At 39.5% G+C, this 21,815-nt stretch overlaps 2 protein-coding genes across 5 annotated transcripts in view; one reads left to right on the top strand and one right to left on the bottom strand.

Annotated features, from left to right (window-relative positions):
- The window catches only part of MCM8 (minichromosome maintenance 8 homologous recombination repair factor), a 46,992-nt gene extending 37,039 nt beyond the window's left edge, over positions 1-9,953 (bottom strand). For 2 of the 3 annotated variants that reach the window (XM_005891052.3, XM_070381258.1), the window contains exons 1-7: positions 9,629-9,953; positions 6,632-6,778; positions 6,269-6,352; positions 4,291-4,373; positions 3,629-3,778; positions 2,242-2,345; positions 1,270-1,468 (exon numbers count right to left, since the gene is read on the bottom strand). In XM_005891052.3, the coding sequence (XP_005891114.1) occupies positions 1,270-1,468; positions 2,242-2,345; positions 3,629-3,778; positions 4,291-4,373; positions 6,269-6,352; positions 6,632-6,776 (765 nt within the window). In that variant the 5' untranslated portion in view covers positions 6,777-6,778; positions 9,629-9,953. Of the gene's footprint in view, positions 1-1,269; positions 1,469-2,241; positions 2,346-3,628; positions 3,779-4,290; positions 4,374-6,268; positions 6,353-6,631; positions 6,837-9,628 lie in introns of all 3 variants that reach the window. The other variant, XM_070381257.1, reaches the window with a different exon arrangement.
- Positions 9,954-10,077: 124 nt separating this feature from the next.
- Positions 10,078-21,122, top strand: TRMT6 (tRNA methyltransferase 6 non-catalytic subunit). 2 transcript variants are annotated; one of them, XM_005891055.2, is made up of 11 exons: positions 10,078-10,354; positions 13,109-13,236; positions 15,078-15,187; positions 15,740-15,831; positions 15,959-16,042; positions 16,309-16,433; positions 17,208-17,566; positions 17,949-18,034; positions 18,668-18,770; positions 18,862-18,948; positions 20,252-21,122. In XM_005891055.2, exons 1-11 carry the CDS (start codon positions 10,227-10,229, stop codon positions 20,441-20,443), a joined length of 1,494 nt encoding a protein of 497 aa, XP_005891117.1. In that variant the 5' UTR covers positions 10,078-10,226; the 3' UTR covers positions 20,444-21,122. The 2 variants fall into 2 exon arrangements, with proteins under 2 accessions (XP_005891117.1, XP_070237360.1); XM_070381259.1 differs by lacking the exon at positions 13,109-13,236 and having other exon boundaries at positions 10,178-10,354.
- The last annotated feature ends 693 nt before the right edge of the window (positions 21,123-21,815 follow it).

Raw genomic sequence — 21,815 nt, 5'->3', positions numbered from 1 at the left:
GTAAATGAAAAGATTTAGATATGTATCAAGACAGGTATGAGGAGTGGGAGGGATATATGTATACAAATAGCTGATGCATGATGTTGTACAGCAGAAACACAACCCTATAGAGCAATTGTACTCCAAAAATAATAATAAAAAAACAGGCAGAATTCCAAAATAACCAAGTGAAAAAAAGGTAGCAATTTGCTACCTTCAGAATATCACTTATGTAAACAAAACAAATCCTATACATATATATAATCAAACATGAAAATGTAGATTTGAAGAATACATGCTGATTTCATAATAGTGGCTCCAGGGGTAGAACAAGTTTAATGGAACTGTAGAGGGAAACAAAGAGACTTTATAATACACTTAACATTTTTTGTTAAAAAATTAGCTAAATATTTGCCAACTCATAATGGTGCTATCCCCACTCCAGTGTTCTTGCCTGGAGAATCCCAGGGATGGGGGAGCCTGGTGGGCTGCCATTTCTGGGGTCGCACAGAGTCGGACACGACTGAAGCGAATTAGCAGCAGCAATGGTGCTATACAGATATTAGTTACATTATTTATACATTTTCTGTAGTTTTAAAATCTATAGTTTAACAAAAAAGGAACACATCAGTTTCAAACAGCAAAACAAAGGGAAGAAAACAATAAGTGTACCTATTAAGTCAAAATATAAAAAAATGAACAGAAAGAATACATGTTAACTTCAAGATAGTGGCTGTCTCTGGGAATGGGACAAGCAAGGGGTAAAAAAAGAGACTAAAGTTACACCAGTAATGCTTTATGTATCTTTCAAGATATATCTGGTGCTGGCAAAATGTAAATTCCAAGTGATGGGTAGAGATGTTTCATTTCTTTATTTTCTGTACCCTGAAGTATTTTATAATTTAAAAACCAAAAATAATAAAAATAAGCTCTGTATTTAGAAACACTGGGAAACGGTTTCCGTACACTGATTTGTCTTCTTTATCAAGATAAAGAAGGATGTAGTCAGGACTCCCCTGGTGGTCAATGGTTAAGAATCCGCCTTGCAACGCACAGGATGTGGGTTCGATTCCTAGTTAGGGAACTAAGATCCCACATGCTGCAGGGCAACTAATAAGCCCGTGCTCCACATCTACTGAGCCTGCCGTGATCTGGAGCCTGCACGCCATGCAATTCATGACGCAATAAAGATCTCACATGCCACAACTACTGCAGCTAACTGATACAGCCAAATAAATGAATAAATAATATTTTTAAAAACAATGAAGTAGTTAAAGAACATGATATCACCTTTGTGGGAAGATTATATTTTCCATCTGGAAGAGATAAACTCTGAATTTCTCCACATGCAGCACAAAGAAAAGCCATCTTGGTACAAAGAGGCTTTGTATTACTGACTCGAACCACTGTTCCTCTCAGAGCAATGTATTTTCCATAGTAATTTGCTCGGACGTTCTTCAACTGTGTCAGCGGCTCATAATTATACACCCTAAAAACAAAAATAGGAACGTATTTACTATGAACTCACAGTGAGCACAAAGTTGAGGTTGTCTGTATTTTCACAAGTTCCTTTTAGAAGCTATTATGGAATTCCCAAACCATATCACCCCATATATCAGGAATTTTACAACTATTAAGTCATCCTTAAAAATAAAAGAAGTTAAATCTTCCCTTTTACTCTTGTCCCATTGGCTGTTCTCTATGGGAAAAGGAAAAAATAACGCCAAAGGGAAAGTCTCAGATTCAGCAATTTTTGAGTTTCTAACTTCTTTTTCAAGCAGTATTAGGAAATGTCTTTTTTAAATTCTGGGGAAAAACAAAACAAAAATACCTGATGATCACCTTATTCATCTCTTCCAATGTGAATTTAAAATCTTGTAATACAATACAGATAAATTCAAGAAAAAAGTCCATTTGTTCTGTGTTTAATAGAAATCTAATAACTTGAACAAAATTTAATTACACCACTTAGTGTATTACAGGGATTATTAAATGTAATCAGCAGAGTCTAGATAGGCATACATCCAAAGTTAACACAAAAATTTGCAGGCTCATATATCAACTGATTTGGGCAGAAAAGGTTTATTTCTATCATGATCTCTTTAAATTCAGCATGTTCACTTGGGTATGATAACCACTGAGTTAGCAATAAAGTCATACCCTTTTTACTGATTTCTTTGACTTTATAAAATGAGGTTCTCATTCTTAAATAGGCTTCAGTGCCTGATTGTGATAATACTTTAATACCAGCAAATTCTTCACCTTGCGTGAATGTGTGGCACATTAACCACTGTTTCCCCACTTCGAGACAATCCTTCTTGGGCTTGTAACTCAGCTGCATGCCTTTCGAGGTCCTTAGTTAATACCTAGACAAGACAGACATTTACTTAAGAGTTACTTAACAAAATATCCTCTTGAAGCAGAACTCTTTTACAGAGACTATGAAGTTTAGAATATAAACAGTTCAGAGAGATTAACAGAACTCTAACTGCCCTTTAAAATTATGATATTTAATTAAGATCAATTATTTTATAGTGGATTATGTTTTACCTGGGGTTTTGCTGTCCCTGGACTGACAGAAAGTCTGCTACTTTCTGTCTCAACTAAACCTAGTATTAAAAGTCCTTACAGAAGCCCCCAAAGCTATACATTCTAGATGTATTCTGGTGAAAAAATATTTTCTACTTCTTCAAATTCAATGTTAAGATAAAGAAATAAAGATGACTTCTGAAATAACCAATACTTACTTTCTTGGCATTTGACATTAGGTAAAATAAATATTTACCATCTACGTGTGTACAAAGCAGCATGCTGCCATGAAAAAAATAATCATCTCTGAAAAAAATGGCTCATCTCTGAAAAAAATGAGATGTGAATACACAGCTGTAATTGTTACCATAAAGATATACAGACCAAAAAACCATATGAGTTTTGAAAAGGAGTCATGAAAAGGTTTCACAGAGTCATAACTGAGTTAGACCCAAGACATTTGGATATGTGAGGCAAGGGGCATTCTATGCCAAATGGACAGCACGTGTAAGAGGTACAGGACTCAGAGAATCCTAGAGGGACCTCAGTTTAGCTGGATAGTAGTAAATACAGAGTGGGAAGAGAAGTTGAACTACGTTATGGAAGGCTTTCAATGCCACATAAAGGGTTTGGGCGTCATTTGGCAGGAAACAGTCACCATGGTTTCCAAGGACAAACCATGTTTTACCATGTATGGCAACCGTTAAGGAAAGATGAAATAGACTGTAAAGATGGAAAAGAGGTGGATTTAAGAGACACTTTAGAAATAAAAGTGAAAGGATGTGGTAATTTAGATATGAACTAATGAACAAGAGGAGTCTGAAAACAGTCTGAAAACAGTTCCCAGTCTTAGGTCACGAGCAGTGTATAAATCCTGTGATGAATCTTTGTAATGAACCCTCATTCGGATACCCTGACCTCCTCTGCTCTACATCCAGTCCTCAGTAACACTTTAAGACCCATTATAAAGCCCCCCACACCTACGAAGTCTTCCTCTAACCAGACTGCAACCTTTCAGTTCTAGCAAAGGTCTGTTGATAAAAATTAGTCTATGAGAAGGTACTGTTACTGTGAAATCTTCCTTTTAAAGTTTGACAAAAGTCACAAAATAAACATTTACCTGATGTATTGCCAGACCCATGCAAGCCAGGGTTTTCTCAGGTGTATCCCTTAATTCATTTGCTATATTTGGTATCAGTTTAATTATTTCATCATCATTTATCAGTTCTTTAAAATCCACCAAAATACTTCCCTTTCTTTCTATTTCATCCTATAAAATATTAAGATATGAAAATAAGGATTGGTTTTTCAGAGTGAATTATCATGAGCATTCGATCACACACTATGAGAAAGCATATATGTTAATATGGTGATAATAAGTATTCTATGTTTTGTGTCGAGCACAGTTCTAGTATTTAAAATATATGAGTCTGAGTGAACTCGGAGTTGGTAATGGACAGGGAGGCCTGGCGTGCTGTGATTCACGGGGTTGCAAAGAGTCAGACACGACTGAGCGACTGAACTGAACGGAACTGACTTATGCCACTTAACAACCCTTTGAAGTAGGTATTAATACTATTATACTCTAATAATAGATAAGAAAACTAAGGCACAAAGAAAGTAAGTAATTCACCAATGTCCACACTGCTGGTAAGTGGGAAGCTGGTAGCTGGGCCAAGGCAGTCCACTGTCTATAGTCACAATTACTAGCACCTCAAATACACTGTTCAATAAGACGACACATAAAGGTGGACTAGTAGCTTTGTTGTACAAGAACCTTACCTTATCATATAACTCAATACGCTCTGTGAAAAAACTTTCAAATGCTTCAATCTTCTCAATAAAAGGAATGCTGTCACTGTAAACTAATCCAACAAATATGACATCAGACTAATAATAATCACAAATGTATAAGCACATTTTTCATGAGACAGAAGAAATACTATTTATATACATGGTAGATGGCTTATAATCACTGTGCCTTCTGATTACATTTAGATTAGAACTGGTATAAAATGTAAACTTAAGATTCTAAAACAAGTTCAGGTCTGCATAATCTGAAATGCAGACAGGAAGTAGCTCTAAAACCACCAATATCTGAAAATCTTTACAATGAAATGTGACACCTAGTAAGACCTACTAGTTCAAATAGCTTACATGATAGAGCCAAAGTTTAGCACACAGACTAAACTCTTATCTCTTTGCAAAGAAAATCCTACTAGTTCAAATAGCCACTTGTCAGATCCCTTCCTGAGATCAGGGTAGGTAGGTTACAACTTGACTCCAGTCCCAAAACTGTAAAGTTATCTTCCACTTGGTAAAGTTCTGTAACATTTTTGAGTTGGTCTCCCACAGACGATCAGTACAGTGAAGGAGACTGGAGTTTCAAAGTACAACTGGCCAAAGGCGCCTTGTTCTGCGCTAACCGCTAGGGAAATACTGCAGGTATTGGTGGCTAGTGCATCCTAAAGCAACACAAGACACATCAACTATGAAACATAACATTTCTCATATGACAGAAAAAAAGAACACAACTCTCAATAGGAAAAGCATTTGTAAATCACTTTCTTCATTCACAAAATGAATACTGAGTACGTGGTATGAAGCAAGCAATGCAGTCTAGAGGGAGATATAACAAGCCCACAATACTATAAGACCATAGAAAAGACAATTCTCCAAATCCATACACACAGATATATGAAGTTAACCGATAAAGGAGAAATCCTTAACTATGTTTCTACATAAACTTTGTTGGTTGTTGTCTCTTGGTTCTAAGCCTATCCTTCTATTTTCTGCTCTGTGATTCTATTTTCAAGATCTGCACAATACATTTCCCAGATTTCTGTAAAGTTCTGCCAATTAAAGGCAACTTTAGGTATTGGCAGGTGGAAGGATAGGAAGAAAGGAATTCATTGTTTACAATTCTTTTCAGCATTTCTCCAGATGTAGAGGATAGCTACAGTTCTAGCCCCCAACTCCAAGCACCAACCATTCTCCTGCCAGAATTACCAGCAGCAACCAGCTTAATTCACCTCAGAGTCTGAGCACAGCTCTGAAAGATATTTTGCAGAGGTCCAAATACAGGTTTGTAGGCTGTCCCTCTAAGGCTGAAACTGCAGCTACGCTGTGGCTCCTCCTTTGAATTCTTAGGTTCTGGAACCTCAGTGTGCACGTGTGCTCAGTTGCGTCCAACTTTTTGCAACCCCGTGGACTGTAGCCCATAAGGCTCCTCTGTCCATGGGATTATTCTGTCAAGAATACTGGAGTGGGTTGCTATTTCCTTCTCCAGGGGATCTTCACCACCCAGGGATCAAACCCACATCTCATCCATCAGCAGGTGGATTCTTTACTGCTAAGACAACCAGGAAGTCCAACTTCAGCACTATTTATCTTTTGTTTCCTCAGTCAAAAGGTTAGTTGCTGTTTTCCAGAGTTAATACTATCTAGGAGTTTACCTTAATGTTCCCTTTGTGTTCTTTTAATCCTCTGTCTGTATACCCAATTCCCTGTATTAAATCCTCTTTTTGAAATAACTAGTGTGGGTTTGTTTTTCTGATACAAAAATGAAAAATAATGCTCCTGAAACATAATTTGTTTGGGTGAATCAAGATTAAAGAAAAGGAGATGGAGGTATATATATAAATATATATACACACATATATATATATGTAAGCAGAATAAATTATAGTAATTTGAGATGTAGCATCTAAAGAAAGTTAAGAAAATAAGACTTATAGTACTTTAGCACTTAAAACTCTACCTTCAGAGAAATAAAGCTTCCAGCCTTTATATGGTATGAAGTGATCCAATGTTGACTGTAGTAGCAAAGACTGTGGGGTTTGTTCTGAAAAAGCAAAAAAACCCACAAAAACAGAATACTGGGTTAATAGAAACATTTTTTTCTAATTTGCTTCCCCTTTTAATGAGATACTGACATGTTATTAACAAATATCTAAATTACAGGTTTCACTAATTTTGGATATTAACATCCAAATGTTACCTTTAAGGGTAACATCAAATAAAAGACAGACAAATTTGAATTAAACTGCTTTTCACAACAGGCATGAACAGATTGCTTCATGGAAGAAAAAAAAAAAATTGAACTACTGTTGGCCTCTCCTACCAGGATGTTTTCCTGTGGCTTTATTCAGGTCAGGTCTGTGCTCTCTTTCTCTCCATTTTCCTGAGAAGCCCCTACCACCTCTTCCACTTTTCCAGCTTTGAAATCTTCCTTGTCCAAATCCTCTGCCTCTGTACTTTCCATTCATGTCTTTCAAAAGATAGAGAATAGGAAAGTCCTCATCAAAACTGTAGGGGAAACTGTATTCCTAAAAATGTATTAACACAGTAAATAAGCAAAAACTAATATATACTCTAGTTTGAGACCAGCAAACAGGCTTGTGATGTTGCACAGAATGGTACAAACTCCAAACACTCTGCAGTTACTCTTCTAATCCTCACCTCTTTTTAAGGCATACCACAGATGTTTAAACAAGTATATTGAATGATTAAAATGATTTTATCCCATGATAAAAATAAGAAAAGGTACCATAATTGCTTTCAAGGAATTCCCACAATAGAAGTGAAAACAAGAGGTAATTAACTCTAAAATAACTTTGTACTGTTGTGAGACTTACTACAGGGCAGCACTAGCTGAACATTATCTTGACCTGTGACTTTAGGAATACATCATCACAGCTCCTTACAGTCAGTCCAGCAGTGTTCTATCCACTTTTATTAGAGACACATGGATATTCTTTTTTTAGTTAATTAACTTTTATTTTGGTCATTTGTTGTTCACTCAGTCGTGTCCAACTCTTTGCGACCCCATGAACTGCAGCACACCAGGCTTCCTCATCTCCATATTCTGGAGCTTGCTCAAATTCATGTTCATTGAGTTGGTGATACCATTCAACCATCTAAATCTTTCTCAGCATTAGGGTCTTTTTCAGTGATTCAGTTCTTCGCATCAGGTAGCCAAAGTATTAGAGCTTCAGCTTTAGCATCAGTCCTTCCAATGAATATTCAGGACTGGTTTACTTTAGGATTAACTGATTTGATCTCCCTGCTGTTCAAGGGACTCTCAAGAGTCTTCTCCATCACCACAGTTCAAAAGCATCAACTCTTCAACTGCTAAGCCTTCTTTATGGTCCAACTCTCACATCCATCCACTGGGAAAAATCATAGCTTTGACTATAAGGACCTTTTTCAGCAAAGTAATGTCTCTGCTTTATAATACGCTGTCTAGGTTTGTCACAGCTTTGCCACGCCACAAATCAAAAACTACAATGAGCTGTCACTTAACACCTGTCAATGGCTATTGTCAAAAACACAACAAATTTATGTTGGGGAGGATGTGGAGAAAAGGGAACCTTACTACACTGTTGGTAGGAATGTAAATTGGTGTAGCAACTATAGAAAATAGTGTGGAGCTTCCTCAAGAAATTAAAAATAGAACCACCACATGATTCAGCAATTTCACTCCAGAGTACAGGAAGAAAACAAAACCACTAATTTAAAAAGGTATTCACCCAAACATTCACAGACACATTATTTACAACAGCTAAGATATGGAAGCAACCTAAATTGAATGGATAAAGATGTGGTATGTACACACATACACACACACCATGAAACATTACTCAACTATGAAAAACAAACTCTGCCATGTGCAACAAAATAGATAGAGCTGAAGAGTTTTATGCTTAATGAAGTCAGTCAGAGAAAGGTACTGTATATTTTCACTTATAAGTGGAATCTAAAAAATAAAACAAAGACTTCCCTGGTGATCCAGTGGTTAGGAATTTGCATCCACATGCCTTTGGGGCAACTAAGCCCCTTTGCCACAAATTACTGAGCTCCAGCTGGGAAAATACTGAGGCGCAGGAGCCCTGGAGCCTGTGCTTTGTAACAACAGAAGCCACTTTATTGAGAAGCCAGGGCACCACAAGGAAGACCCAACACAGCCATAAATAAAAACATTTTTAATGTTTAAAAACTAGTAGAGAGGGGTGTGGGTGCAATCGGTAAAGGAGATTAAGAGGTACAAACTACTAGGTATAAAGTAACTGAAAAAAATGCAATGCACACAACAGGGAATAGAGCCAATATTTCAATTTCATAATAACTTTATGATTGGGATTTTCTTTTCTTTACGGTTTTTTTTGTTTTTTTTTGTTTTTTGGCTGCACCGCATGCAGGATCTTAGTTTCCTGACCAAGGATGGAACCTGTGCCCCCTGCGGTGGAAGCACTTAGCCCAAGGTATTCCCTGAAGTTTAACTTTAAGTAAAGTATAATCTATAAAAATTTAAACATTATATTGTACACGTGAATCTAACATTATAAATCAACTACACTTCAATTTTAAAAAGTTTCTATCTTAAGGATAAAAATAAGAATTTATCATAACATAGACTGTAGGGCCGGAGAAGGCAATGGCACCCCACTCCAGTACTCTTGCCTGGAAAATCCCATGGGCGGAGGAGCCTGGTGGGCTGCAGTCCATGGGGTCTCAAAGAGTCCGACAAGACTGAGCGACTTCATTTTCACTTTTCGCTTTCATGCATTGGAGAAGGAAATGGCAACCCACTCCAGTGTTCTTGCCTGGAGAGTCCCAGGGACGGGGGAGCCTGGTGACCTGCCGTCTATGGGGTCGCACAGAGTCGGATATGACTGAAGCAACTTAGCAGCAGCAGCAGACTGTAGGGCAATTCATTCCAAAACAGCCTATCCGCATCTTTATTTAAAGCATTTAATTAATAAATAAGTTAATAAGTTCATGATGTTAAGGAACTAATAGGGCTTTGATAATATATAGACCACGTCATATATTTAAAAAATTTAGACCACAGGAAATAAGCGAATTGATTAAGATCAAAGTTGTCTGGTGACAGTACTGGGCTGAAACTTCATCTCTGCCATTCTTAAGCTGAAGCGCTGCTTCCAAACGCTACCTGCCGCGTCTTTTACAAATGAGGTAATATGGTGAGAATAACTAGTAAAAATTCCAACACAAATCCAAGAGGTAGGTCTGGAGAATGAGTAAAACCCACTGTCGGGCTGCTATGCTTGGTTATATATGCCACTTCACTTACGTCTCCTCAAGACTAAGCTCTTACTTGCAAAAGACAGAGGTCCCAAAACACTCAATTCACTGCTCGGCTGACTCTCGCTTCCTCTAGTGGGAAGGCAAGGCGAGGTGAGAAGAGACTTCGCGGTGCGAGCTCCTCAGGTGACTCTACCCAAGCCTCGCAGACTTTTCACGCTTAGCTCTCCTGACGTTCCGGCTCAGGACCGAGTCTTGTCTGTTGTAGCGGCTAGAGGACCTCAACTTCTCCACCTAGACCGCATAGGTTAGCCAGAAAACGTCTACAGTAGGCAGCCACAACAGCGATGCAAACCAAACTTTTCCTATTTCTTTTTTGGCGCTTCTGTGACGCAACTTCCACCCGAAGCCGCGCCGAGATGTGAGGGGCGGGATGGAGGACAGCCAATCAAGGAGATTAGCCAGACGGAAGCCGCGAGGCTACCGGAAGCCCTCCCGAGGTTCCGACCGGAAAGCGGAAGCGGCACGCAGCACGTGGGGGTGGTGCCGGTCGGAGGCTTTGCGTCCCCTTAGGTTTCTGGAGGTGAACCTGCGGGCGGCAACGGCCTAGCGCCAGGGTCGGAGCGCGAGGAACTGGAGGGACGCTGCGGAGCAGAGACCCTCTGAACATCATGGAGAGCTCTGAGGATCAATCAGGCCCACAGCCACAGTATCCCGGGAATCACTGCATCCGCGACGGCGACTTCGTGGTGCTGAAACGGGAAGATGTGTTTAAAGCAGTGCAAGTCCAGCGGAGAAAGTAAGTCAGGTCTCTGGCCTTAGGAGTTCTCCGCCGCCACCTTCTAGACATACTCTCTCACCGGGGTCCCTTTCTTGGTTCTCTGGATTCTCAATCTTCTCCCTCGTTATCTCCTCTCGGATCTTTCCACTGAGGACTTAGCCCCCAGGATCCCATCCTTGGCCCTCGGGATCACCCTCACGCCTCCTGTCTTCCAACAGAGCCGTGACCTTATTCCTGGTCCTCTATGTTAAGTATCTTAATCTTTCCAGAGTCCTTTCCCCATTCTTGGCCCTCGCTCGTGTGCCCCGCCCCTCTTCAGCAAGCCCCTCCTTTCCCCCCCCCACCCCACTTCCCACATCCTGGGGTTCTTTCCTCAAATGTTGGGTTCTTCTCTCTTGTCTTCTCACAGAACCCACCCTTCACCCTCTGATCTCATCCTTGCCTCCCAGAACCCCCTCATCACTATTTTGTGTTCTTGAAACCAACACCTTTTACCCTCCCAGATTTTCTGATTAGAAATGTGTGCTTGCTTCCAAGTACATTATTTCTATAAAATGCTTATATTAATTAAGCTTTTAAATTTAAATATAGCAGTACAGCAAAGTCCTTAGGTTATAAGTTTGATGAATGATTCCACAGTTAACACAGCTGTATAACGACTATACAGGTGAACCTTTGGTTTTTCTTTCTCGTATTGTCCTTTTAAGTTGCTTTATCACAAGATGTGGTTGTTCGAATGTGGGTCTTAAAAACATACTCTTTTAGACTAGGCTTTTCATTCCCAAGGAGACAGACAGCAACATCTTTATTTCTAGAAAGTATTCTTAAGACACATACTTTGAAACACTTTTTATCAGTTTTCTTGGCAGAAGCATAGCATTAGTTTCCATTTTATTTAGAAAATGATTCTGAGCTCAACTGCATACCAGGGCAGACTGTCCCTTCACTTTTTCCACAGGGCTGCACTCATCTGGTTGGGCAGAAGCAATCCTGGCTCTGTGAGCAGACTCTGCGCATCTCACTCTTGCCCATGTCCTTCTGACTAGGTCCCACTTTCCTGACAGCGACCTCCTGTCAGGCCGGTCAGTTTGAGTGATGTACCCTTCTTTGCATATCAGATCAGCTGCCAGAGGGTAAACCCAACCCAGCTCAGAACCAGTGTTTCACAAGCACTGAACTACTCAAAGGATGAGGCAGGGGATGGTGCACAATCTAGTCTGAGCTGAGTTTCAGCTTCTCTGAGGGGATTCATGTCCACAAATATTTTGAGTGTTTATTATGTGTCAGTCACTGAGGACCCAGCAAAGAACATGAATTGGCCCTGTCTGATTCACTTAGGATCTTGGAGAAATTCACTCAGATGATTCTAGTGAGGAGACTTAATGAAGATGGACACATACACATACAGAGTTATGAAAAGGTCTAGAGCACCAGTAGAGACTTGTGATGCATCCAGGGGTCTAGAATGATGGGAAGCCTTTGGCCGGGGTGATGTGGTGCCATCTGATTCTGTTGTGGTCAGCCTCTCAGGGCACACAGAAAGAGAAGGTGTGGGATGGGGCACAAAAACTAGTCAGTACACGTCTTTCAGAATTCAGAGTTCTATCGGTGTGGGCAGTGTCCTGAAGCTAAACAGACTTCCTGAGATCCATTGGTTCTTTGTTGAGTAGACTGTGTTATGTAGTGGAAAGAACCAGGCTTTGGGTTCAGGCAGACTTGGATTTAAATCCCAGCTCCTACTATGTAACTGCATTTTGGGCAAGACACTTTTCCTGAGCTTCAAGATTGCTCATCTGGAAAGAGCTATGTCCAGGATGACTAAATTGAGAATTAAGTCAAAAAGTGTGAACCATCTGATACATACTACCTAACCTTTGATCAACACTCAGCAGGTGTTATTTCTCTTCTTTTGAAAGGAAAGTTTTTTTTGGCTTTTGTGGGATTTCCTTTTTAAATTGTGCTGTGCTTCAGTCATGTCCGACTCTTTGCAACCCTATGGACTGTACCCTGCCAGGCTCCTCTGTCCGTGGGATTCTCCAGGCAAGAATACTGGAGTAGGGTGCCATTTCCTTCTCTAGGGGATCTTCCCCACCTAGGGATGAAACCGGTGTCTCTTAAGTCTCCTGCATTGGCAGGGTGGGTTTACTACTAGTGCCACCTGGAAAGCAAAATCTGGGTAGTGGGAAAAGCTAAAATTGCCAGGGCCTCAGTAGAGCGTTGTCAGTGTTAGGCATCACTTACAAATGTGTGAATTGTCAGTAATGTTTACAGGCAAATACAAATACAGGCAAATATTTGGTTTTACTGGATAATTTTCAAAGAAAATGGCCATTTAGGCCAGGGAATTTGTTAAATCCGTGTCATCTCAATGATTGTTCAGTTTTGAGGTTTTCTTGTGTTCAGGAGGTGTCACAGTATGTGTGTTAGTGGCACGGCAATCTTGGCAACACTTTATGCTACTCAGGAAATCTGAAATATGCAAATTTGGGCATCTTGTCAGTGCAAATTGGAGCCAGACCAGTGCCTCGGAAAAAATAATGTCTTCTGTCCCTGTTTCTCATTCCAAATTCTTTGTTTTTGTGCCTTGTTTATTAATTTTATCTATCTGCCCGTAGCCCGGTTCTCTTTCATTCATTTGTCAGTTCATGGTCAGAGATAATGCTGCCAATTATCCTTTAGGGAGAGTGATTATGAAGTAAACTAGGTCAAATATATCTTTCCTAAATTGAGTGCAGATGAGATTCAGCTTATTGATTGCATTTTTCCCCCCAGGAAAGTAACTTTTGAAAAACAGTGGTTCTATCTGGATAACATCATTGGCCATAGTTATGGAACCACATTTGAAGTGACCAATGGAGGAAGCCTTCAGCCTAAGAAGAAGAAGGAAGAGCCTACTTCAGGTGCACTATACTACTTAGGATGAATAAAATAGATGCTCTTGAGCTGTCCAGTCAGAAACCTGTCAACCTGAATTAATTCTGAAATGCTAGCCCAGGCTGTTCCCAAAGGAATCTGAACTCACAATCTGAGAACTGTAGCTCAGTAGAATGAATTAGGGTTTGGTTTTGGCTTTGAGATATCCTGGGTTCTAACTCCAGCCCATCATTAACCAGCCCTCTGACCGTGGGCCAGATATTTAATCCCATGAATCCTTGCAACTTCAGTGTAAGAACAGGTGTAGAGCCCTGTTGGTGTCTAGAAGTTACCGACTTTTGAGGTAGATAGCATATAGGGAAGAGGATAAGATGTCGGGTTTTTAATTCAACTGACTAGGTTTAAGTTCCAGCTTCATCACTTACCTGGTAACCTTGAGCCAGTTATTTGGTTTCTCTAAGGTTTATCTGTAAAATAGGACCATAACACATGCTTAATGACCAAGCTATAGTGAGTATTCAATCATATGACACATAGGAAGTTGTAACAGCCTCATGGGTTTAGTATTATCATTAAATTGAATCCTTAAATTTTTATTAAAATAAGTATACTTAAAATATTTTATGAATAAAATTATTAAATAATTAAAATACTAATGAAATTCTGATTCAAACTACTTTACTAAATATTTATTAAATATTAGATATAAATATTCATATTTTTATTAACCATCAAATACATTCCAGGCATGATTAAGCACTGCAGTTACAGCAGTTTGTTAGATAGACCATCCCATAAAATTTATTTAGCAGTGGAAGTGTTAGTCATTCAGTCGTGTCTGACTCTTTGCAACCCTATGGACTGTGGAATTCTCCAGGTAAGAATACTATAGTGAGTTGCCATTTCTTCCTGCAGAAGATCTTCCCAACCCAGGGATTGAACCTGGATCTCCCACATTGAGGGCAGATTCCTTACCATCTGAGCCATCAGGGATGCCCACTTAGCAGTGGGAAATGCCAAAAATAATCAAATAGACAAGCAAACAGCATAATTTCAGGTGGTGATGTGTGCTACGCAGATGGTGGAGCCGGGAGGTGTACTGAAGGCTGATTGAATGAGATAAGACTTGGCTAAGATGGTAAGCTCAGCCCTGAGTGATGTAAAGAGGATCCACCCACTTGGAAACGTTGCAAGAGCATTCCAGGTGGAGGGAGCAGCAAATGCCAAATTCCCGCATTGTAACCACCCTGCTGTGTCTGAGGAACATGAGGAAGTGGAGTGGCTGAGTACAGGGCTTGAGAAATGAGACCTGAAAAGTAGCCGGGTACCAAATCATGTGTAACCTTGCGGGTCGCCTTTAAATTGCTACAGGAAGTCACTGTGTGGTTTTGTGCGTTGGAATAGATGAGCCAGTTTGCATTTTAAAAAGAACTCTGCTGTCCAGGTGGATTGTTAGGGGGCAAGAGTGGAAGCAAGAATATGAATGAGAGGCTTGGGCTAGTTGTGACAAGAAAGGATAGTGGATTGGGGTGGGGGCAGTGGAATTCATTGGAAAAGACCCCGATGCTGAGAAAGATTGAAGGCAAAAGAAGAGGGCAGCACAGGATGAGACGGTTAGCATCACTGACTCAATGGACATGGATTTGAGCAAACTCTGGGAGATAGTAGAGGACAGAGGAACCTGGTGAGTACAGTCCATGCGGTCACAAAGAGTCTGACATGACTTAGCAACTGAACAACAAAAGAAGTAGAACTGAAAGGCCAAATATAAGTGGCCGACGGGCTGGATATAGATATAAACTTAGAAGAAGAAAGATTTTTAAATAATTTCAGATCATATATGTCATAGAGCAATTTTCTTCCTTAGAAACCAAAGAAGCGGGCACTGATAATCGAAATATAATTGATGATGGAAAATCTCAGAAACTTACTCAAGATGACATAAAAGCTTTAAAGGACAAAGGCATTAAAGGCGAGGTAAAATTCAAAGAATTTTTTGTTTCGTTTTCATTTTTTATTTAGGAAATTGGTTGCTTTTTAAAGCAGACTTTTCCTAAGGTAAGATGTAAAAATACAGTACATTTCTATTAAAAATAGCTTGAAGTGTTTATGCAATTCAGTGTGTCAAAGATTTTGTTTCTTAAACACAAGAATGTAAGTGAATGACATTACTAATATTGTTAACAAAAGGGAATTTGATAACTTACTGCATCTTAGAGCTTGACTTTGTTCATTTTCAATAATGTTTTCAGCCAGTGTCTTCAGGACTGACAGTGTACATTACCTCTTTTCTCCCTAAATTGTATATGTCTGTTCTTTTACTTTGATTTAAATGGAGTTATAAGGTACTAATATTTTAATACAAATTCTGGATAGAGTATAAAAATACTAAGTTCATCCATTTGGACTTCTGTGGAAAAGGGCCTGGAGAATCAGACTTTTGGATACACTCTGTGGTAAGAAACCTTTGAAGTTATCTGTGCTATGAAAATAAAGTTTCAGGAAATCTGCTTGCTCCTTTTCTTATAGGAAATAGTTCAGCAATTAATTGAAAATAGTACAACATTCCGAGACAAGACAGAATTTGCTCAAGATAAATATATAAAAAAGAAGAAAAAGAAGTAAGTAATTATGCTTTTAAAAGGATGAAAATACAAAATATTTTTATAGATTTATAAAATGTATTATTTAAATAAAATATTTTTAAACTAGCTTTTTAAAATTAATGTTCTGTTTTTCTTCCTCCAGATATGAAGCCATGATTACTGTTGTGAAGCCGTCCACCCGCATTCTTTCAGTTATGTATTATGCAAGAGAACCTGGAAAAATTAAGTACGCTTTGTTTCCTTTCAAAAGTATAATTGGGGGAAAATATATCTTTAAGAAAGTCATGATTTTAAATAAAATGAAAATCTTGCTCATCTGCATAAAGTATCCTCCTACTTCATAAATTGTAAGTCCTTTTTTACTATTGCCTCCAAAGCAATCAATAATCTTATCAACATCATTTTTATGAAACAAACAAAACTTGAAAAATGATGGTTAAAATAGAAGACTTTGCTTAGCTAAAAATGAATACATTATTCTTTTTTCCTTAGCCACATGAGATACGATACACTCGCCCAGATGTTGACATTGGGAAATATCCGTGCTGGCAATAAAATGATTGTGATGGAGACGTGTGCAGGCTTGGTGCTGGGTGCGATGATGGAACGAATGGGAGGTAAGATTTAATGTTTTGATGTTCATTAAAAGCCTACCATGATTTGAGTAGAGGGGTCTAAAAAATTCAAACTCATGGAAAGTGAGGTTGAGTTACTGGAAGTTAATGAAATGACTTGGGTGTGCCTGCACAGCTCCAGTCTCTGGGAGCTTCCTCCACAGTCCACATCTCCCAGCCTGAGCTGTGTTGGCATCCCCAGTGGCAGTGTCCTTTCCAGCTTCCATGTCAGTGGGGGTGGTTCTGAAGCCTGTGACCGGCTAGGACTTCAGGACAGTGATTTCAATTTCAGTAAACTCTTGGGTAACTGGTGCTCATTTTATTGGCCTGAATTGAGGGGAGGGAATAGGGTGGGAAGAATACTAGGTATGTATCCTATCCTAGAAGAAAACAACACAGCCTGATTTGCCTACCCTTTCTCTGACCCTGTTGAAGATAAGAACTTTTAAACTGCCTGTTTAAAGATTGGCCCAGAGAGAAGCTGAGAGCCAGTCGCCAATCATGTTACATACAAATTCGCAGGCGCACAGGGTTTTACTGTAGTGTCAATGGGGGTATACTTCTTTAAGACTTCCTGTGTACCTGTTTGGAATTGTGTTGCCTCCATTGGGAAGATACATAGAGTCCAGATGGACCTCCCTGAGGAGCTGCATCATCTTCAACCTCTGAACAACATAAAGCAGAGAAACTTTCAGTCTCCATAACATGGCATACCCTGAGGGTAGCATAGTCAAGTTGTCTCCATTAAGCAGATGTCTGTTTCTTTTATCTTTTCAGGTTTTGGCTCCATTATTCAGCTTTATCCTGGAGGTGGACCTGTTCGGGCAGCAACAGCATGTTTTGGTTTTCCAAAATCTTTCCTCAGTGGTCTTTATGAATTCCCCCTCAACAAAGTGGACAGTCTCTTAAATGGTACATTTTCTGCCGAGATGTTGTCTTCAGAGCCAAAAGACATTGCTTCAGTTGAAGAAAGTAATGGCACACTGGAGGAAAAACAGACTTCTGAACAAGAGAATGAAGATAGCATAGCAGAGGCCCCAGAGAGCAATCACCCAGAAGAACAAGAAAGAATGGAAATTGTCTCTCAAGATCCAGACTATAAGGAGCCTAAAGAGAGTGGAAGTAAAAAGGATTATGTAAGAATGTTAAGAGTTCCCACTACCCTCATAATGCTTTCCCCAAGGCTTCAGTTAACTTCATGTAAGCCTTGAGATTTGATTTGACTTTAAGAGCATCAGCTCCCAAGATAATAAATATCAAAACAGAGAAAGAGTGTGTGTGAGTGTATACATGTGTGATTTCATCTTTGGGATGGAACTTTAGGATACAGAAGCATTATATAGGTAGCTCCATGATGGTTTTATAACAGCAGGGATCTTATGTGTTTTCAACTTCCCTATAAATGATCTCCCTCTGTTGCTTTAGTTCAAGTTGATAATTATTGTTAAAATGTTTGGATAGACCAGTATTTCCAAAAACCTGACTCAGCATGTTGGTTTCTTATTTTTCTTCTTGAAGATTCAGGAAAAGCAGAGGAGACAAGAAGAGCAGAAGAAAAGACATTTAGAGGCTGCTGCTCTGCTGAGTGAAAGAAACGCAGATGGGTGCGTTGATGAAAGATCACAGGCGATGTCTTGGTGTTCAAGGGCTCTGCTTCAGGCAGATTAGCACTCTCTGCTTATCTGCTTTGGTTGTAGCGGGGACAAGCATGATGATTCTGTCTTGGATTTGTAAAGAAAGGAGACTGCATCTGGCAGGGGTGGGAAATTGATTATGCTGATTTCAGAGTTTTAAAAGAAATTGAAATTTCTCCAATGATAGCACATGATCAGATGGGGCTTTGCAGTCCCACTAGCTGCAGTGGGTGGGGCATTCCAGTTGATGTGATACTGGCTAAGGGCAAGGGCTAAGGAAAACCTGACGGGAGAGGTAGATTTGGGTATCTACAAAGCCAATGTTACAATGTTGGATTTGTTTCCAGATTTTTTTTTTTTAATCAAGAATGTCATTAAATTCCACTTCGAGTTGCCAAGCACCATAAGAGTTTATAATCCAATTTGTGTTTCTTAGAAAGTAATAGTTCATGATTTTACTGTTTGGGATCTCTAGAATATTATATTTAAAAGTCTTCCTTGTGTGAGTCATGCAAATAAATATATGAATATTTTAGATGCATTTCAAAACCTGTGCTCCACCTTGGGACATAGAGAAATAATTTGTCTAACATTTTCTTGCAGGTTAATTGTAGCTAGTCGTTTCCATCCCACTCCACTGCTGCTGTCTTTGCTGGACTTTGTGGCTCCTTCAAGGCCATTCGTGGTCTACTGTCAGTATAAAGAGGTAATACTGACATGGAATGGACTAGAATTCTTACATCTAAACATTGCAGCCCTCAAAATAATTATTTATAGAACTCTGTTTATGCCTTTAGCCTCTGTTGGAGTGCTACACAAAACTTCGGGAAAGAGGAGGGGTCATCAACCTCAGGCTGTCTGAAACCTGGCTCAGAAATTACCAGGTACGTACGTGTTCTTACAGCCAGTCCCTGGGAGCTACTGTCCTGGGTTGCCAGCGCAGTAGTACCGAAAGCTGGGGCTCTCCCTGTTTCTATCTACAGAGATGAAAGAGTCTCATGTCTGTAACTCAAAGTGCCCTGACCTTTCCTGACCCTTTTTTCTTTTATCATGTCATAGTAACTCAAGTCCAGAGACACTTAAAATGCAGACAACTGTGCTTAATGTTTCCCCAAGGCTTCGAGAGCACTGTACAGTGAATAACTGATAATAGCAAAATTCCTCAGCTAACAAGAAGGTGACCCTTTCCTCTTTGCTGGGATGTCTTTGCAGCAAGTGTTCAGGATTTCCTGATGGAGTCTGTAAGTTCAGGTTCTCTGAAAGGTAGAAGTGTAAGAGATTGATTGGAGAAACACCTTTGAAAGATAAAGAGAGAGGGAGCAGGATTAGGCAGGGAGCGTTGCCAGACCATCGTGCCGGTCTGATGCCTATGACAGAGTTGGAGGACAAAGCGGGAGGAAGGGCTTGCGTGCTGCTCCGACAAAGTCTCAGGATGATGAGGAACCCCAGAGCAGAGATTGCCCACTAGAGGAGTGCAGTATTGGACAGTTGTGGTACCTGTGCTCGGCTATCAACTTGGAATAACCCATAGCCTCCATATGTGTGACTGTTAAATGCACACATCTTAAAGGAGCAGCAGCTAAAGGCTTTCTGTTGCTTCACCTCAACAGCCAGTTCCCTGTTAGAGATCTAAGACGTGGCGGGGGGCGCACCTCATGACTGTCACAGGCCCTGCTTTGCTTCCTGGATATCTTACTTAATCCAGGACATTCTGCAGACCTGGAAAACCTTGCACTTCACAGTAGTCAACTTATTCTAGAAACAGGAGAAAAGAATTTTTGACAAGAGTTAACAGGGTGTTGGAGAAGGAAGGCTCTGGCTATATGTCAATAGCTACTTCTCCATGGACCCAGCTCCGCTGTTGACCATGAAGCTTTCTGGAGCCAAGAGGGAGAAAGCCAGGCCTAGATCACTACACAAACCAGTTGCCCTTTTACCTCCAGGAACTTGCTTCAGGTTTAAGAGAAATTATTTCACTTATATTTTTCAAAGAAAATCACTCAAATCAATTTCTATACTTTTATCTGCACTATTATGCGAAAGAAGGACCTCCTTAGGAATTGGTCTGATTAATTTGTTCTCTCTTCAAGAGAATCTGTGTCATTTAAATTCTGATTTCTGGCATGTGTATTGTTAGCATGGCCTTATCTGCTTAGGGAAACATGAATGTCTTTCTGTCTTGATTAGGTTTTGCCAGATCGAAGTCATCCCAAACTACTGATGAGCGGAGGTGGAGGGTACCTTCTCTCAGGCTTCACTGTTGCCATGGACAACCTTAAAGCAGACCCCAGTCTCAAATCTAGCACCAGCACTTTAGAATCTCACAAGACTGAAGAGCCAGCAGCTAAAAAACGGAAATGCCCAGAATCTGACTCTTAACCTTTTAAAAATTGCTTTGATTTTTGTTCTCAGACACTATACAGTTAGTAAGTAAACCTTAAATGCCATTACTAATTGTGTTTTCATATCCTAAGAATAAGAACTTGTTTATACACCTGTTCCCAGGAAGGACAAGTAAGCCTTTTGTCCACCTCTGACATAGCTAGGTTTGGACTGTCGAAACCTTGAGCTGAAATACCTGAACCTGGGGTAAGCAGTGGTCTGGTTTATGGCCAATTCTGTTTATTTCACAAAAATCTTTAAGTCCTTTCAGTACTCTGTGCAAATTTCTTGAGAATTTAGAGATCAAAGAAATATATTTATACAAAGTTTTGTTTATATGTTAAGCTAAGTGGAATAACACACCATCAGTGAAACTTGGGTACTATAAAGAAGGAATTTGTGGAAGAAATTTCCTCTCTTCATTACGTTCTCTTCAACCTAAGCAATATGAATGAGTGTGAGATTTACAGTACCAAAAATGTCCATCCTTTTCCTTTCAATGGAATAAACTTTTAAAAAATATTTTACTATTTTAATAGTTGATGACCTGGAAAAACCCTTGAGTATTTATTTTATTGCTGTTTTTGTCAGTAGGTGTAGTAGGGTACTTCTTTGCATTGATTTGCCACACCTCTCATTCTTTTGTTCCAAATAAAGTGACTAGAATTTTTATGTACTATTAAAGGAAGCAAATGGTTTTTTCTCCCCCCAGAGACTTATGGAGATAGATACATGTATGTGAATATTAGTATATGCACATATATATATTTATATACACACACATGCACATGGAGACAGAATGCACTGTCTGTATGAACTATAACAAAGTTTAGTGCAGGGCTTAGACCAGTCCTCATTGCATTAATGTCACTCCTTGTCAAATGTATTTTAAAGTGCCTTTTTTGGTGATTATTAATGCTGGTTTGTTGAGCTCTGGCATGACTGGGGGTTAGCCTTTCTAAGCTCTGAAAAAAAGTGTAATCAAATTATTTTGGTCATCTGCTGCAGCCAAGAAAAAATGTTTAGAGGAAGTCAAGGCTCTTGTCCATTGAGAATCTGAGTCTTGCTCATTAAACATGTTCATCATGTATGTTGTTAATGTCATTACAGAATAGATGTGGATCATCCAGCAAGGAGCATCTCAAAAAGAAAAAAAGATTGCTCTTTCCTAATAGCATGTACTGTTCTAAAAATGGCCAGTGGTGATTACCAACAAGTACAGTTCTGATTCCTCTTTCTTAAAACAATTGCTTTTAAGGAACAAAAGCATTTTGTTCTATGATCTGTCTGACTTATATTAATGATGCAGTTAGTGATGCCACCTTCATTCGCTTTCAGCTGATTGTGACACATGGTCTGTGTAAGAAAA

Source organism: Bos mutus, chromosome 13 (assembly GCF_027580195.1).
Source record: "Bos mutus isolate GX-2022 chromosome 13, NWIPB_WYAK_1.1, whole genome shotgun sequence".
Classification (NCBI taxonomy): Eukaryota; Metazoa; Chordata; class Mammalia; order Artiodactyla; family Bovidae; genus Bos; species Bos mutus.
The sequence above is the reverse complement of the archived record's forward strand: the minus strand, read 5'-3'. Positions and strand labels throughout refer to the sequence as shown.

Coding starts and splice junctions, on each gene's coding strand:
- TRMT6 (XM_005891055.2), top strand. CDS start 10,227: ATGGAGAGCTCTGAGGATCAATCAGGCCCACAGCCACAGTATCCCGGG. Junction 10,355..13,108: donor GTGCAAGTCCAGCGGAGAAA/GTAAGTCAGGTC, acceptor TTTTCCCCCCAG/GAAAGTAACTTTTGAAAAAC. Junction 15,832..15,958: donor ATAAAAAAGAAGAAAAAGAA/GTAAGTAATTAT, acceptor TTCTTCCTCCAG/ATATGAAGCCATGATTACTG.